At 38.8% G+C, this 17946-nt stretch overlaps 2 protein-coding genes across 2 annotated transcripts; both read left to right on the top strand.

The window, feature by feature from the left end:
* Nucleotides 1-1751: 1751 nt before the first annotated feature.
* slc52a2 (solute carrier family 52 member 2) lies at nucleotides 1752-7265 on the top strand. The gene is made up of 4 exons (XM_084738731.1): nucleotides 1752-2011; nucleotides 3189-4044; nucleotides 4204-4327; nucleotides 6050-7265. Exons 1-4 carry the CDS (start codon nucleotides 1882-1884, stop codon nucleotides 6257-6259), a joined length of 1320 nt encoding a protein of 439 aa, XP_084594857.1. The 5' UTR covers nucleotides 1752-1881; the 3' UTR covers nucleotides 6260-7265.
* A 1748-nt stretch (nucleotides 7266-9013) lies between these two features.
* slc52a3-2a (solute carrier family 52 member 3-2a) lies at nucleotides 9014-15106 on the top strand. Its single transcript, XM_084739794.1, has 4 exons — nucleotides 9014-9663; nucleotides 12045-13074; nucleotides 14018-14141; nucleotides 14286-15106. Exons 2-4 carry the CDS (start codon nucleotides 12062-12064, stop codon nucleotides 14493-14495), a joined length of 1347 nt encoding a protein of 448 aa, XP_084595920.1. The 5' UTR covers nucleotides 9014-9663; nucleotides 12045-12061; the 3' UTR covers nucleotides 14496-15106.
* The last annotated feature ends 2840 nt before the right edge of the window (nucleotides 15107-17946 follow it).

Below are 17946 nucleotides of genomic sequence, written 5' to 3'. Positions count from 1 at the left end.
TATTTACTTTGTCAGCCTGTGAATATGTGACTAATGTCTAGTCACGGTTACAAAATCAGCCCAGCTTTAGTTCAGGTCCATCAGTCTGGATGTTGGTTTAGTCAGTCACATAATAAGCTTCTGTTTCTCAGATTTGAAGGTCAAGTTGCGGTTGCATCACAGGCATCAGCAATGTCAGTGAGTTCGTTCTTATAAAAGCATCGACTGGGTGGAGCTCAGGAAAACAAGGAGGCAGTAATGAGAGAGGGGCTTATTTGGGGTCACTGTGCCAAATGTCAAAGCCTTGATGATGTTTCCAAATAGATGCGCAAAGCAGGGAACCAAACAACAGTGACTTGTCTAGAATATAATGGAGTCTCCAAAGCCTTATTATGAACAACAACCATTTGGCTTGATGTTACTATATGGTATTGTATATCAGCTATTGACAACTTTGATTATGTTACCACATTAAACATATTTACAGCTACTTAGTGCATTAATTATATCCAGCAACAGTCAAATAAAGCCTAACCTTTTTAGGGAAAACCTTGCTTTTGAATGACCTGTGCTGACATGCTGCTCACATCAGTTGTCAGCAGGACAGAAGGCAAATATTTTCTTAGACAAGGAAACAAATAGAAAATATACCCTGTAATGTAAATCCCATGGAACAATTTGACATATGGCCTATTTCGTACACTTTTCCCTGAGTTATGTGAAAAATCAAAGACATTATACATGCATTAAAAATACTTTCACCATGTCAACACAGAATCCCTGTAACACGACGTTTTGGCCTTCTATACATTTCATTAAAGCCCCGTTGGAGATACTCGACATTTCCTAGTTTTGTTTTTCATCAACTTCAGTTGTTGTTGTAGTTGGAGGTTGATTAAAAAAAACTGTCCATCTTACAGATCTCTGAATGACCGCCCACAGACACCAGAGCCATGTTGTTGGTTTCCACCATTTATAGGTGACATGTGGGTGACTTCGCCTGTTTATATATTAGGAGTTATAGATTTATAGATTAGTGGTTACCAGACTGGGGGTCAGGCCCTCCTGAGGGGGTGCAAAGCCACTGCAGGAGGGACGTGGATGACGAGGGGAGAAATATAGAGTGAAACAAAGTTAAAATTAATATATGTAGGGAAAATAAACAAGAATTTGCTGATGCTATTGTGCTGCCTCTATTTCACTTAAATTCAACTTGAGTCCTTCCCCAATCACTTATTAAATTAAAATATCAGTTTAGCTATGAAGCATTTTATAAATTAATTAATATTTGTTTTTATAATGAATGAATCTGGAAACTTCACAGACGTCCAGGCAGAGTGCCGGGGACTCTGATTTGAGAACCACTGGTCTACGAGGATTTCTGTTGAGATGGTGCCTTCATTTTTCTCGGAAAACTAACAACTAATAGGTCGAGCATTAAAAACGTGGTTGCTAAGCAACAACTGATACAGCCACTGTCGCACAACGAATTGGGCTATTTTAAATGCAAGATTGTTATATTTAGTTACTACTTTTAAGTTACGTTTAGGGACTGGTTTTGTGCCCAGAAACCAGTAAAGAAATAAAATGACAGTCTTCGGGAATAGCTTGACACGGTCATTAATGCGGAAAACGAGATAATAATATTTTGTTGGATTTGTTAGTAAAGCAGATATCTGTAACGCTTAAGCAACCGAATACGCGAACTGTTTAACTGTGACGTTGGAATTTCCAAGGGTACTTGAATGCAACTGAAGGGGCGGGAACTTTGCGTAAGTGTCCACCATTGTTCAGGTTAAAGGCAGCGTGTGGGAGAAACACATTGTCATTGTTTAACTCAAACCCAAAGTCAAAGGGATCGCCGGCACTTTGTCTGTTCTTGTGTCCGGAGTAAGCGGTACCATGTGCGGCAGCTGGTGGAGCAGCTCGGCGGTGACCCACGGGCTCATCGCTCTGTTCGCCATGGGCTCCTGGATTTCCGTCAACAGTCTGTGGGTCGAACTGCCGGTGGTTGTCAGTGTGCTGCCCGAAGGTCAGTGGTCCAACTTCTCCAGATAACATATGTTCACCTTATCTGACCTGTGGACTATCAGAGCCGAGCCTCTATTAAAGCGTAGTTACACCTTTTGGATCTCTTTGCTTCATTACTTCGAGCTTTGTTGGACTCAGAGGGATGTTAGCAAAAGCTGGGCGATGTTAGCTTCTGCCATATGATCCCAGCTAACGTTACAGATTTAATATGAATACTACAGATGTGCTACTGTCATGGTTTCTCCATTCAGAATGACTAATTATTTAAATACACCGTAGTTACACGCATAACTGCACCAATAAACACAAATAATTGGCTAATATGCAGGATAATTTCTCTATTTTCAGTGGTGGAATAACTAGGTTAACTACATTTAAGTAACGCCCCTTAAGTACATTCTACGCACTACTCGATTACATTAATCTGGCATCTATAGTTACATAATAGAAGCAGGTTTACATACAACATACAGTATGTAACCTATTCACTTATGAAATATGTTGCATTGTTATAGATTGAATAACCTAACAGCAGTGGTGGCATGTAACTAAGCACATTTACTCAAGTACTATACTTAAGTGCAATTCAAGGCCCTTGTACTTTACAATTTACACAACTTTCTACTTATATTTAACTACATCTTGTAGAGCTGCAACTTAAGCGATAATTAAATTAGTCACCAACTATTTTGATAATTGATTAATTGTTTTGAGGCATTTTTTTTTTAAATAAAAAATGTTAAAATTCTGTGATTTAAGTTTCTCAAATCTAACTGTACTGTGTGTTTTCTGGTTTCTTTAGTCCTCTTATCGCAGTAAACTGAATATCTTTGTGTTTTCTGACATAACAAGACATTTGAGGACGTTTTACACTTTATGGACCAAGTTACTAATTGCTCATAAAATGATTTTTGATGGGAATTTTTGTGATAGGCTAAATAAAATTAAATGAATTAAAATGAGCTCAGACTTCTACAGCAATAAAAGACATACAGTACACATTAATGCAGTATTTATATAATCCAAAACCCATTGTATGGGTGTTAATTAAGTTAATGATATCATTAGAAACCATTGTTGTATCTGCTAGAAGTACTGAAAAAGCTTGACATCATGATAAATATATTTTTTATCCATACCTCATTACTTTAACTGATAACTGGTGTTTCTTGTTTTAGGATGGAACCTGCCTGCCTATCTCTCGGTGCTGATAGCGTTTGGGAACCTCGGTCCAATAGCAGTGACCATCACACACCACTGCGCTCCGGGACGTTTAAACGAACGCCTCCTCATCCACTGCATCCAGTTGCTGGCGGTGGCAGCGTCCGCTCTTCTGGCCATCTTCTGGTCACACACCGTCACGATAGCCGGAGAAGAAAGGTCACTGCCGTTTCTGGTCTTCACTTTTGTGTTGTCGTTGGTTTGCTGTACATCCAACGTCACCTTCCTGCCTTTCATGTTTCGTTACCCGACTCAGTACATTCGCACTTTCTTCATCGGTCAGGGCTTCAGTGCCTTGTTTCCCTGTGTCGTGGCTTTAGGACAAGGCGTTGGCAAGCTGGAGTGTAAAACTGTGAATGGCACAGTGCGGCCCGAGTATTTAAAAGAGAACTTTCCTGCCCAGAACTTCTTCTGGTTCTTGTGTACCATGTTGTCAATCTCTTCTCTGAGTTTCTGGGCTTTAATACGAAGGCAGACAGAGCTACAGGAGAGTGCACCGCCACAAGAGTCTGACAAAGCAGCGGGGGAAAAAAATGGAGAGGAAACACACCCGCTACAGAACGGAGGGACACCAGTGTCTGAGGACCAGGTGCAGGTGGAGGAACTGCCACCTGCTCAGACATTTTGGACACACCAGAACATCTACCTGCTGTTGCTGCTCGCCGTCTCCAATGCCCTCACCAACGGGGTCCTGCCGTCTGTGCAGAGTTTCTCCTGTTTGCCCTATAGCACCATGACCTTTCACCTCTCTGTGGTCCTCGGCAACATAGCGAACCCCCTGGCCTGCTTTCTGGCTATGTTTGTCATCCTGAGGTGAGAAAAGTGATTTAATGTGCATATACTTTTTTAAACCAAACAGCTTTTTAAATATTTGACAGTTATTTTAACCTTTGGTAGTTGGGTAAATTTTTTCTTATAAAAACTACAGTGTTTGGTTACAGTGTTTTTATTGGACCTATTTTTGTCTTCCAGGTCGTCCACTGGTCTGGGCTTCTTGTCTGTAGGAGGGGGAGTATTTGCTGCGTATCTCATGGCGTTAGCGGCGCTCAGCCCCTGCCCTCCACTTCTGGGATACACTTCTGGCATGGCTTTAGTGGTGAGTAATGATACAACCATGAACAATGACTGTAAACAATAGCCAAGACAGAAAATACAATTATATACAGTCAGCCAATCATGTGGTTCACTGCACCTCAACAGTCAATGATGTAAATCACAAACTTTTCAAATCTTGCCAAAACAGAAGCAGTTGTGTTAAAACTTTGCCTAAATAAATAATCTTAAAGTTGCTGACCGATTTAAATCAAAGAACTCTTTGATCAAAGAATAAGTTAAAGTATGAATCTGACCAGACATTTGATGACATTTCCTACTCTTTGCGACTGTCACATATTAGTTTGTATAAAAACAAAACAAAACAGAAAATGTGATTGAACATCAGCTTCTAACTCAGATTATTTGGATTGCCTCACGATTTTGAGTTATGGATATGCTCCGTCTGTCTGAAGTTACCGCTCTGCAGTCTCACTCAATGTCCCGTCCACAGCAGTGCTCGATATTAAGGATGTCCTGTTGTCCCAGTGACAACAAGAGTAGCACCTATCATCACAGAAACATCTGAGCATATTCCCATATTGGCATTATGTGGAACTTGATCACATATTGGGTATCTAAATGGTTAATTTCTCGTCTGAAAAATCTGAAAAAATATTGAAACTTTTTAAAAGTGGCATTAACCAGGGCTGAGCAGTTAATCGAAATTTTGTTGAAATCGCAATACAGTCTACTGCAAATTTACAAATTGCACAAAGTGCAATATTTGTGAAAGGCAAAATGTGTGTAAATACCATTTACTTTATACACTGTATATTATATTCTACTGTTGGTCATTGTCGATACATGTCATCTAATGTGCAGTATATTAACGTGTCTAAATATTAATTTGCACTGTTAAAATCTGTGATTGTGTACAACCTTTTGTACTTTCTCGTACAGCAGGTTTAATGAGTGGAATAAAAAAGAGATCTTCAGTGAGAGTCAGTGGTTGTTAAGTCTGGGAAAGTTGAAATCAGGACAGTTATGGGACACTGAGGAAAAAAGTTAATGTCAAGCCCTGGTCCTCCACAGCAATATCTAATTGGTTACACATCAGGTGTAATAACTGCTGTGTCACAGACGGGCAAACAGACAGAAGCTGCTTCAGTGAGCAAATGGAGCTGTGTGTGGAGATATCGCTGAAGTTGCAATAACCTTCACAATCTTATGATATATTTCTAAAATGATAAACCTGCTCAGTTTCCCAGTTACAGTTATTACGTCCAGGCTTTCAGGATGTCACTCAGTGGAGGTAAAAGGGACGGCTCCTAATCCAGTCATTGTGCTTCAAAGTAAAACATAAAGATCCAGTGAATTATTACTCTGAAAACTAACAGCAGCAGTTAAAAAGCTAGGATGGTTAAATTTTGTTATTAATCTTCAGTTCACATGTGCCAAACGGTGGGAAATGTGCCAACAGGGGTCCATGAGGATGACGGATCAACTTTGTTACACTGATCGCTGTATTTGTGTTTTTTGTCTGTGCTCTTCTTGTTGGTTTGAAGTGGGCAAGCTCAGCTGGATAATGTGTTATCACACTTACCAGAATTAAGCAATATTTTACTTAAAAAGTGATGCCAGTTGTGGGTTTGTTTGTTTCAGTTGCCAGGATACTGGGTTCAATAGTTAGCCTTGGATTTTTCTCATATCAGGTCTCTGAAGCCTCATCTGTTTTTTCTCATGTCCATCACTGATTTCAGCTGTGTGTTTGCGCCCCCTGCAGGTCATCTCCTGGATTATTTTCACCGGCCTCTTCTCATACGTGAAGGTGGTGATCGGGACTTTGCTCCACGAGGCGGGTCACGCCGCCCTGCTGTGGTGCGGCATCTCTATCCAGGCCGGCTCCCTTATCGGAGCCCTCACCATGTTCCCCCTGATCAACGTCTATCACGTGTTCACCCGGGCTCAAGAATGTGAGGATAACTGCAGTTGACAGGAATGACGTATGCAAAGTTTGTATGAATTCAGTTTTTTTTAAAGACAGTTTTGATTCATTTGTCACCGGAAATGACTGCTTTAACCCTTTTTGGGTTGCTGTTCCTGCATGAAGCACTAGATCTGTCTGGGCTTCACCTTTCATGCCACCAACGAGGCATCCTCTCTTGATTCAGGGGCCTCTGAGCCTGTGAACATAAAAAAACATTCCCAGATAATGGGAGCATTGTTTAGCTGCTGTGTATGCAGTAATACCACAAGTGCTTTTCTGTGGTACTTTATAATAAATCTCTGCTGTTGAAGTTGTTTACAGAAAAACAGCAGCTGATGGATTTTTTTTCCCCACTACAACAAACCATGTGAGAACTTATTTACTCAGGGAAACAAGCATTAACTCATTCATCTACCTTTATTGCTCCTGAGTCTAGTTGATGGAAAATATTTACATTGGTTGCAAATTTCAGTCCCATCTCTACAGAAAAGCGAGAAGTGCTTTTTTTTGTTTTTTATTTTATTTCAGTGACTATTTTCAAATGTTTGGCTACCTCTTTGATTCCATGTCAGCATAGAACATATTTACAGTTGGGTATACAATGAATTTGTGCTGAAGTCAACTGTAATGCAGTAACTTTAAAACATACAGATCATCGATGCAGTGACATTCCTTGATTTCATGCTAAAAGTATTTCTCTGTGCCTGAAAAATGTACATTTCAAATTTTCAGTTTTATTTAGATTTTACTGCGTTTCTCATGTTTTATACAAACATTTTACATAATTTACTAGTCATTTTAGAGTTGAATTCATTCCATATGTACAGATATTATGTTGCCTTAAGGAAACAATAATTGGCTTTGGTGACTACTTAATTAATGAGTGAATAGTTTTGGTAAACAAGGGATTATATCATCTCAGTGTTTGAAATCTAAAACAATACAATATTTGATGTGCACTAATATCTGATATGGTAATTTTATTAGCTATGCTGCTACAGTAAATCAGAGGGGTGTACTACGAAGCGAGATTACTGGGTTAGCGAGCTATGTTGGGTCTAAAGCCAGGATTTTCAGTGTCTCGAAGGTGGCTGTCTTTTAACCTGGCTAGATCACCATGGTAACTGATGCTAAACTCATAACCTGGTCGGGAGCAGGTTATGAATTTAAAGTGTTAATATGATCTGGAGCAAACGGGAAAAATGACTGTATCACCAAACAGAGGTTACCATGACAGTGTGATGCATACAGTGCCACTGTATGCATCACGCTGTCATGGTAACCTCCGTTTGGTGATGCAGTCATTTTTCCTGTTGACATCATATATAATCTACACACTAAAATAATGATGAAACAACTACAGACACTTTGAATACTTTTTAGTCTTATCTGTTTTGTTTTGGTGATATTGCTGCTCAGATCACTGATTAGAAAATTCATCATCATTTATCACAGACCATCTTAAATCAGTTACACTCATTTTACGTCGGTTTGGTCAAAAACTTCAGTGATGTCCACGTCTCTGTCATCAGTGTCAGACAGACTTCTTCATGTATAAATCTGCTGTATGGAGTTTTATTGTTTAATATGCATTTTTTTATTTTTAAATAAAAGGCAGCATTAAGACCATATTTAGTCGATAAGTAATTTTCTGACAGCATTCTTCTTCTCCTGCTTTATTTTCAGCAACAATGTTGCTTTTTGCCGTAATGTATTTTGTATGTTTTCCACAGCTCATAATTATAACTTGATGATTTTGACTTAAGTGGCTCGTGATCGCTTCATTTCATGTGGAAGAAGAGTCAAATGACGCAACAAACGTCCCTTTTATGTGAGCGCACACAGATGCTGAAGACGAAATGCCTGGGTTAACAAAGCAAGTTGATAACCACCGTTGTGATACCTGTTATCTCCGATTGCGGTTTTAAGCTTTGTCGATCCAGATCATGCAAAGAAAGCCTGGCTGTGTTGAGCTTCCTTCGTAGTAAACCCCTCAGATTTAAGGACTTCATTAAGCTCTCAAGAAGTTTACAGAGGAGGAATAACTGTTAACGTTGCCTTAACTTTATGGTGTTTATTCTGCTTTTCTAATTTACCAATAATGTGCTAAGTTCTGTGATTTTAAATAGATCGATTAAGTGATTTTTAAATTGATTGATTCATGTTTGAACAGTTAAGTGACTCATGGTGCTTTTTCATTTTTTCATGACCGTGGACATTGTTTTTGTTTTTTGTTTTTTTTGTTGTTGACTGTCAACAATATCCGTACAACATCAAATGGCTGATAAGTGAAGTTATCAAATTACTGTTTAACAATAAAGATTTGTTGAAAAAGTTTAATCTTTTTTTGTCATTAAACATTACAGACATTTTGACGGTTCCCTCTGATTTGTGAAACTTCTAGCAATAGATATTATTTCATCTGAGAATAGAGAAAAAGATCACATGGATTAAATAATTATTGAAATAGAAAACACGACACGTCGGATACATCAGAGACTGAGGAAGGAAGCCGACATGAGTGACTAAACTGAACATAAATAAAACTTTAATACATTACCTTGTCTGTAAACATTATTTCTGCCTGAGTCTGATCTGGTGGCTGTTAAACAGAACAAGTAAACAACTCCCATGATCCCATGCCACTTCAGATGTCATCAAACTAGGTCTTTTATGACTAACTTTTAAGACACATGGCGGCAGAACTTATATGTTGTGACTCTGATTGTGATCATTAATTAAAAAAAATATATATATATCATTTCCATTTCTGCCATATTCTACCAATAAATCCCTGTAAATCTTACACTTGATCTTTAATGCATTCCCCAAAAGTTGATTTTTTTCTTTTTAATATTTGAAAAAGTGGTCCCTCATATGAACAGCTGAATTGACACAGATTGGCTTTTGGTCATTTGTGTTTTTGCCACTTGGTTACGTAAGTTTATATTAATAGTTGTTTGGGATTTGCGATACCTTGTTCACCTTATTAAATCAACTAATGAAATATGTTGTTACGCAACTGATCGGTGTAAACACTTCACTTATTTCCACCTCTGCTCCCATGATCCCCTTAAGCAGAATTAATGAATTCTGCAGAGTCTTGAATGAGTCTCACTCATTCAAAAAATTGCTCCGAGGCAAAGAAATGGGAGTGACTGGGCTGCAAATGACAACATGTGATGTTCACTGATGCTCCTAACAGACCTGACAGTGAAGGTTCTTAAGGGTTGAGACAATCATCAGTTAACCAAACGTGTGTCATGGTTGGCTACATGTCCTCACACCCGCTCGCCGCAAGGAGGGTTTAATCCCTTGATGCGCACACACACACACACACACACACACACACACAGGACTTTGGCTTCTTTCTCTCTGCAGAAAACTCCAAACTCTCCACCAAACAGCATGTGAGTATCTGCAGGGATGCAGACTGTCATTCAATTAATTTAATACTTAAATGGTTTGAAATTTGTGTATAACAGGGAAAAATCTGCTTTTGTTTCAAGCAACTTCTTAAATCTCACTTCTATAGAATGGCCTACTATTATTAATGTTTTACTGTTTTATTGTCTTTAAGAAAATGTTTGTATCTCTCTGCTCTAAATGCTTTTTCAAATGTTCCAATATGATCTTTTATGCTTCTGACTCTGTATTTAAATGGTCTGACTTTTTTTCCCCTTTTATTCTGTAAATCTTTTAATATGGAAAGCACTTTGCGCGTAAGCTTGAAAAGTGCTATATAAATAAAATTATTATTATCATTATGTATTATCTACAGCGCTCTTTATCAAAATATGTTGTTTTTGACCGTTTTATTTGATGATTCTATAATTTTCTAACGTTCATAAGCTAAATATCCGCTTTCACATTCAGTGAGTTTAACTAACTCAACTGTGCTTCCAGATGTCACAGATAATTTTAACGCTGCATGTATTTCCGAGAATTCTTTCACTGACTGATCAAAGGCTGCACTGCATGCACGTTCGTTCTTCTTACAATAAACAATGCATTGGTCAGATGTTTTCACATGTTATGTAATGGTTACAATGCAGTAGGGGGTCATGTTTTCATTGCTGTATGCTTGGTGTTTTAAGCAGGTTTAACCCATACCCTCCCTTTGATCAAATGAAAAATAACTTGACCTGGATGATATCTGGCACTTTGCATCGGGGAAAAAAAAGAGCATTTTTTAATGCTTCTCAGCTCATGTGACTGAGAATCTGCAGGAGAAGACAAGACTTCAATGAAACAGTAAACATTAACCAAATTTAGGAATAAGTCACACTGCACCAGAGGGATTATTCCTCATGGTAACACATTAATCTGTGATGTTGACATTTTGTGTAGTAAAACAGATCATGGGGTTTTACTCATTTTATTATTTCTTTGCTGCTGCAATGATGCAGTTTACTTTCGTTTTCTCCCTTCAGAAATTTAAGAAACAGCCACATTTGTTTCTGTACTGCATTAATTTAACCATAACCACTACATGCATAACCTTTTCACTTAATCCTAACTATCTAACAATATTAACCCTAACCTTGTCTTAACCCTTCAACAAAAGTTATTTTTCCTTACAGACTGATTTAGTGTAATGTGCATAGACTTGAAAATACTGGCAACAAAACTGAGCCAAGAGGCTTTTAGTTTGTGGTGCTCAAATGCCAAAATCTTGCTTCTGAAGAACTCTACAACGTCTCTCTGTCTAAATATAATAACAAGGTTATAAATTCATTCGAGGTTTTCTTTAAAGAACTGTGTATTCTGTGACTAATCAAAAGGAAATTGGGTTTTCACTTGAAAGAACGGCTCTGTTTAAACCCTGCTGTGCACTGACTAAAAGATTCTCTGGGTTACAGACAGTCCATTTATCATACTAACTGAACACAGTTACAATGTTTTGTAATAAATCACATAGTTCTTTTCAGAAACTTTCTGCGAAATTATTATCAAATCGCTCAGTTACTCCAAACAATCCGCAGGCCTTGTGATCAGTTTTCTTCCCTCTGCATGGAGGCAGACACCAAAAGTAGAAAATAGTTTTCAGGATGTCTGTGGATTTTCATAGTTCAATGTGCAGTTTTTGCAAGTTTATTTTTAGCAATTCAAGGGCCAAAAACTAATGCATTGAGCTTCATTGTACTGGAATGAGCAACAGCCAATAGCTATACCTGGGGTGAACTGTCCCTTTATGGATAGCATGACCCCACTGTTTGCAGACAAAATACACAACCCTTAATTTCATTATTTAGCATTTAAAAATGTCTGCCAATCCATGCAATAGATGTCAAGAAAAACCACAAATGTTAACCTCATGGTGGCGCTACATTAAAAGTCAGCAAAAGTCACTGTCATGTCATTAGGAAACACTGTCTGGGGAACATAAAGGTCTTTACAAAACGTTTTTACAATCCATCTAATAGACTTTAACTTTAGATATCTGTGTCAATTTACTTGGCAATCCATCTTCTAGTGGAGATATTTAAGATTAGATAAGATTTATATTGGCAGAATATGGCAGAAATAAGAGTTTCATATTTGAAATTCAGTAAGTTCAGCTGTTAAAGCTATAAAATGTAATAATTCCACATTAAAAATGTTTGACATCTGTTATACATTTTGTTGAGTTACTCACATTTTCCCAAATGTTTCCACCCACGTCTTTTGTTATTGTTTTAACCCCTAGTGGCAGAACTGGTATATTGTGCATTTAAACAGGTTTGAAATTAAGCCTACCAGCTGATCTTCTGTGTCATGAGATTTTACAGACCTTTTTGTCCATATCTAGAGAAACACACCTCCATCATGTCCCTTCTCACCCACCTGTTGGCGTGTCTCTTCGGGATGGGCTCCTGGGTCGCCATTAACGGCCTGTGGGTGGAGCTGCCCCTCATTGTCCCCCACATCCCAGAGGGCTGGTACCTGCCCTCTTACCTCTCCGTCCTCATCCAGATGGCCAACATCGGGCCTCTCTTCGTCACTCTGATGCATCGCTTCCGGCCCGGTGCCCTGAGCGAGACGGCCGTCATATACGTGATCATCGTCCTGGGCACAGTGGCGAGCTTCCTGCTGGGGTTTTTCTGGAAGGAGACGGTTGTTGTAGCCGGTGTTCCTCGCAGCGTAGCCCTCCTCGTCCTGACGTTCTTCCTCTCAGTTGTTGACTGCACCTCCTCCGTCACCTTCCTGCCCTTCATGATGCGTCTCAAGCCGCAGTATCTGACCACCTACTACATCGGGGAGGGTGTGAGCGGCCTGCTGCCTGCTCTGGTGGCTTTGATCCAGGGTGTTGGGGTGGTCCACTGCATAAACAGCACCCAGTCACTGAACCACACCCTTAACTCCTCCAACAGCTCCGTGACCTTTGACCTCCAGGCTCAGTATCAGCCGGCCAACTTCTCAGCTGAGGTGTTTTTCTTCTTCCTCAGCGCCATGATGCTGGTGTGCCTGGTGGCGTTCCTGCTGCTGAATTACCACCCGTCCGTGGCCAGGGAGCCTCCTAACGGACGTTACACCAACGGGGTGAAAGAGAAATCTCAGAAGAACAGGAGGTGGGTGGAGCAGAAGCCCATGATGGATCCATACAGAGCTGCACACCAGAAGCACAGAAGCAGCTTCGGCACAGGCTCCTACAGCTGGATGCAGCTGTTTTATATCTTTGTGATTCTGGCCTGGGCCAACGCTCTCACCAACGTGGTGCTTCCCTCGGTGCAGTCCTACTCCTGCATGCCGTACGGGAACAACGCCTATCACCTGTCAGCCACCATGGCTGCTGTGTCAAACCCTCTCGCCTGCTTCATCGCCATGTTCTTCCCTATAAGGTCAGTGTGCTGTGTGATGATGACGATGATGACCTCTGCTGCAGTTCAGTACTAGACACAACACAGGGATTTAAGGGAAAAATACATGTCATTGAAAAATTATCATGTGTATCAAAAGTGTCAAGATACTGACACCTACGAAAAACAAAAATATTGTCACTGTATTTCTTATTTAGAAAACCCTAAATGAACCTAAATGAAGAATTTAATTGTCCAGATGAGAATATGCTCATCAGGATAAAGCGAAAACTGTCAGAACTTGTTTGGAGTATTATCTCCAAACACCTCAGTAGTGCTGTAGCATCAGTTATTATTATAGATTAAATTTACTGGTCTAATTTTCTCAATTAATTCATAATTTTGCCCAGCTTCCAAGAGCTTGTTTCTGCAAACAACAGTCTAAAACCCAAGGAAATTTCATTTATATTTATAGGGCAAGCAGACCAAAAATGTCAAACATTTGCTGCTTCCAGCTTCTTGATGTAAGGATTTGCTGCCTTTCTCTGTCACTTATGTCAGTAAATAAAACGTCTGGGTTTTGGACTGTTGCTTGGACAAACAAACTTTTTGTAGATTAAATGACTCACCATGAGAATAATTGACAGATTAATCCTTAATGAAAATAACTGTGAGTTGCGGCTATAGAGGCAAATAAAAGTAGCAAATTCTTATCATGGAAAAGCTGGAGTGAGCAAATGTTTTGCTAAAGAAAAAAATAGTAAAGATCAACAGATTATAGAAATAGTTGCCTGTTAATCAAAAACATTTAATCTAATTTTCAGATCCACAGTGCATACTGTGCCATATTTGGATCATGATATATTGCAACACTGCTTTTGTGTGATGCATATTTTGTTTTGCTCTTTAAATGAAAACATTAGATCCTGTCCCCCGTAGCAAACCCTGAAATATTAAACAGTAAGAGTAACATGTCCTTTCACAGATCTCTGCTGTTGATGGGAGCTCTCACAGTGATAGGCAGTGGAGTTGGAGCTTATATAATGGCCATGGCAGTACTGAGTCCATGTCCACTGCTGGTTAATGAAACTTCAGGTGGTGTCATCATTGTGAGTAAACTGTTTAGGCCGCATTTACTCAAATAACGTCCATTATCTTCCTGTTACTTGTGTAAAAATGAAGGGATGTTACTCAAACACTATATATAAGTATCCAAAATGGTTTCAAACTCACCTGCCTCTGCTCCTCCTCAGGTGTTGGCCTGGATCCTCTTTGTTCTCACTCTGTCCTATGTGAAGGTGATCATAGGGGTGATCCTGCGTGACGAGGGCCACAGCGCTCTCGTGTGGTGTGGAGCTGTAGTGCAGCTGGGCTCCCTGCTGGGAGCGGTGACCATGTTTCCAGTGGTCAGCGTGTACAGCTACCTCTCATCAGGGGACCCATGCAACACGAAATGCCCCTGAATGAAGACGCCACACAGAAGAGACTGGAGGCAAATACAGGAAAGAAAAGCTCAACGGGTTTCAAATCTTTCTTAGATAGATATTTAAAAGAGGAAACCTATTAAAGGTCCAGTGTGTCAGATTTACAAGGATTTATTGGCAGAATATGGCAGGAATGGCAAAACTATGTTTTCATTTGTGTATGATCACCTGAAAATAAGAATTGTTGTGTTTTTTGTTACTCTAGAATGAACTGTTTATATCTTCAGAGGAAGCAGGTCCTCAATCATGAAGTCCTCCATGTTTCTACAGTAGCCCAGGATGGACAAACCAAACACAGCTTTTCACATCTCACAACCACTGTAGACTCACTTGGAAGGGGAGGGTGAGGCGAGGTGTACCCAGCTGGTTGTGATCTGCAACTTCTGCAAAATGACAGGAGGCCAGGGCCAGTCAAGTCAAGTCAGTTTATTTATATAGCACAATTAAAAACAACAAGAGTGGGGCCAAAGTGCTAAACTCCGAAGGTCGGCTGGTATCTGCCTCCACACAGGTGATAGAGGAAATAGATACAATAATGCAATGTCAGCAATAATTCAAAGGAGGCAAGAAATATCATAATGCAATATTACACAGAAAAAAATATTAAACATTAACAGCATAATTTATCGGACAAAATTACAAACATTCAAAAGCCCATAACTCATCTTTTTGTGCAATTCTTTCTTTTCAGATTAACTGACTTGTTGACATAAAGCTACAAGAAGGAACTCTCATATTATGGAGGCCCCTGTGGACAAAATAATCCACAATAACCACCAAATACAACGTCAACAATAACATTATCTAAACAGAAATCCCCTCCTGCTTCTTTTTAAGCTACTGAGGCATTTCTCACTGTAACTTTGACTGGAAAAATGTAAACTCAGGAGGAGAATCTGACCCAGCGGCAGGCATTACAAACAGCCATGAAACAGGCAGTCCTCTCACTGATGGTCTTGTTGACTTATATCGATCATCTCGAGGCATCAGGACTAAACTGAGATAGTTTCATAACCAGTTAAAACTCTTGCAGCAGCTTCAACTAATACACTAAACTGACTTGTTGCAAGGATTGACAGATAAATCAGATATATCACTGCATTTAATAACTGCAACTGCATTTTAGTTGTAAATGCTTGGTGACATTTGGAAGAGTTTATGTGGCATTAGACAGCTTGAACCTCTTTGATCATGGAGTTAAATGTTGGAAACCTAAACCATAAGCCATAAGATAAACTGCCCCCACAAGGGACGGAATAAACAGCATATTCATGCCGCTTTGAATGAAATACACATTTATGGGATCAGAATTATCCTCATGTCTGCAAAACCTTTGCTCCTCTTCAGCTAATAGTTGGGTGTAATGCTTACAATCCGATCACTATCCTACACACTGGTCCTTTACTTGGTCTCTGTGTGTTTGTGTGTTTGTGGATACGAACTAGTAACTCTTCATGTATGTATTTTACATTATTTTGTATATTTTAGCAGCAGATACTGTATATGTCAAGACAAATGTCAATAAGGTCTATCTTTTCTTATTTTATCTTATTTGAGGTTCCTCTTGTTACAAGAAAAGCAAACCACAGTGGTTTAGATGCGTAAACACAACAGACAAGCTAGTTATAATGTTGCATTACTGACCATGCTGCTTCAGACAAGATGAAAACTTAACTATGTTGTTTATAGATGCAATCTGGACCTGTACATCTACCCTGACAGCTTTATATGTGACTGAACAATGTAGCCAAAGTGGCTGTTATCAGGGCTAAAACTAGTTGCCTTTATGTTACATATTTTTAAGTCCGTTGAACTGACAAACAAGCACAGCAAGCATTAACAGATTCACCAATAAATGATTATTTGTGAGTACAAGAAAAAAAAATTACCCTACAAATAGCACATTAGTTGCTTGAAGTTTTACTTTACTGAAACCGAAACGCCACTCATTTATGAGTGCTTGCCTTTCTTATTTGTCAAGTCTTACTTTCAACCTGTTCATTTTACTGTAAGTGTAAATGTTCCTCTCTGTTTATATGTGACTGGTCTAACAGTTCAGTGCATTAAGAGTAAAAACTGTAGAAAAATGTATTTATATAAGTGTGTGTTGAAACAAAGGATTTGCAATATAATAATTCTGCAATCATATTGATCTTTTTTTTTAAATTCACGTTCTTTAATCACATTGTTTACTCTATGATATCACAATACGCTATAAAGATATAATCCCAACATTACAGAAGGAACATAAAGTATCTGTCGTCTTTATATGTGACCTGACTGGAGGCAAACTGGACCAATCAGGCAACAGAAAACAACACAGGCCAATTTTATCTTTCTACAAATGAACAGATAAATAAAGTAAATTACATAATGAGTAACAGTGTGGGTAGATTACACAGCAAATACACACACACACAGACAGACATATATACACACATAGTATATCCAAAAAGATGCTGGTTGTTTTTCTTTACAGTCTTGACATACCTGTAGTTTAACCACGCAGGTGTTTCCACTTCCTTTGCCTGACTGGACGTCTTCTGGTGTCACTGTGCGTCTAAACTACACTTGATTTGATTTTCTTCTCCTTTTTCACAGCAGCCATTTTGAAATAGTCACAGGTGTCACCAATGACACTAATTAAAGTTCCTGTCGAACAGAGTCAGGCTGCTGTGTTGTGCATGTTGCCTCACTGGAGAGGCTCTGCTAAATGGAACAAGACCTCAATTAGTATCATTGGCAACACCTGTTACACTTGTGTTTACTGTTTTATATCAAAAAGGCTGCTTGTTGCATCAATTAAGACACGACTTCTTAGAGTTTTTTTGCCCTGTTTTTTTTTCTTTGTACTTAAAGTGATATTCTTATCGAGGGCTGCAGGAATGAGTCCTAAAACCTAGAACTGAGTTAGAATATTAGCACCCCCGCTTCTCTCGTCTCAAAGTCAATGGGTTTATAGAATGGGTTTTTGGTTAGATGTCTGAAATAAGATCTGTGGTTAACATGAGCTTAAGAGAATTTCTGAAGAGAATAATATTATGCATATTTACATATTATAGTGTATTATTAATTTGATTATTTACCAACAATTATAATGTAATATTTATGTGATGCTGACTTTGATTTATGCCTATTAACATCAATAACAACAATACTTGTGTACAAATGTAAACTATATAACAATATAAATATATTAAGTTAATCATTAGATTAAATATTATTATATCACATATTAATAAACTTAATTCTAGAGCTCCATTTTGTGTTTCAGGTGCAGTGACTGTGCTGATTGATGAACCACTGTTCATCTAAAAAGGGAAATCAGCTCGTAGTGATGGGAATGTTGTTATGTATTGTTAGATTTGTTATTTGCATTAGTAGAAGAAGATTAAAGGAAAATCATCTGGCTTTCTTGCAGTGAAAAAGA

Source organism: Lutjanus erythropterus, chromosome 16 (genome assembly GCF_056507025.1).
Source record: "Lutjanus erythropterus isolate fLutEry1 chromosome 16, fLutEry1.hap2, whole genome shotgun sequence".
NCBI classification, from domain to species: domain Eukaryota; kingdom Metazoa; phylum Chordata; class Actinopteri; order Lutjaniformes; family Lutjanidae; genus Lutjanus; species Lutjanus erythropterus.
Note: the sequence above shows the minus strand (reverse complement) of the source record. Positions and strands in the feature narration are given on the sequence as shown.

Coding starts and splice junctions, on each gene's coding strand:
- slc52a2 (XM_084738731.1), top strand. CDS start 1,882: ATGTGCGGCAGCTGGTGGAGCAGCTCGGCGGTGACCCACGGGCTCATC. Junction 4,045..4,203: donor GCTATGTTTGTCATCCTGAG/GTGAGAAAAGTG, acceptor TTTGTCTTCCAG/GTCGTCCACTGGTCTGGGCT. Junction 4,328..6,049: donor CTTCTGGCATGGCTTTAGTG/GTGAGTAATGAT, acceptor CGCCCCCTGCAG/GTCATCTCCTGGATTATTTT.
- slc52a3-2a (XM_084739794.1), top strand. CDS start 12,062: ATGTCCCTTCTCACCCACCTGTTGGCGTGTCTCTTCGGGATGGGCTCC. Junction 13,075..14,017: donor GCCATGTTCTTCCCTATAAG/GTCAGTGTGCTG, acceptor GTCCTTTCACAG/ATCTCTGCTGTTGATGGGAG. Junction 14,142..14,285: donor CTTCAGGTGGTGTCATCATT/GTGAGTAAACTG, acceptor GCTCCTCCTCAG/GTGTTGGCCTGGATCCTCTT.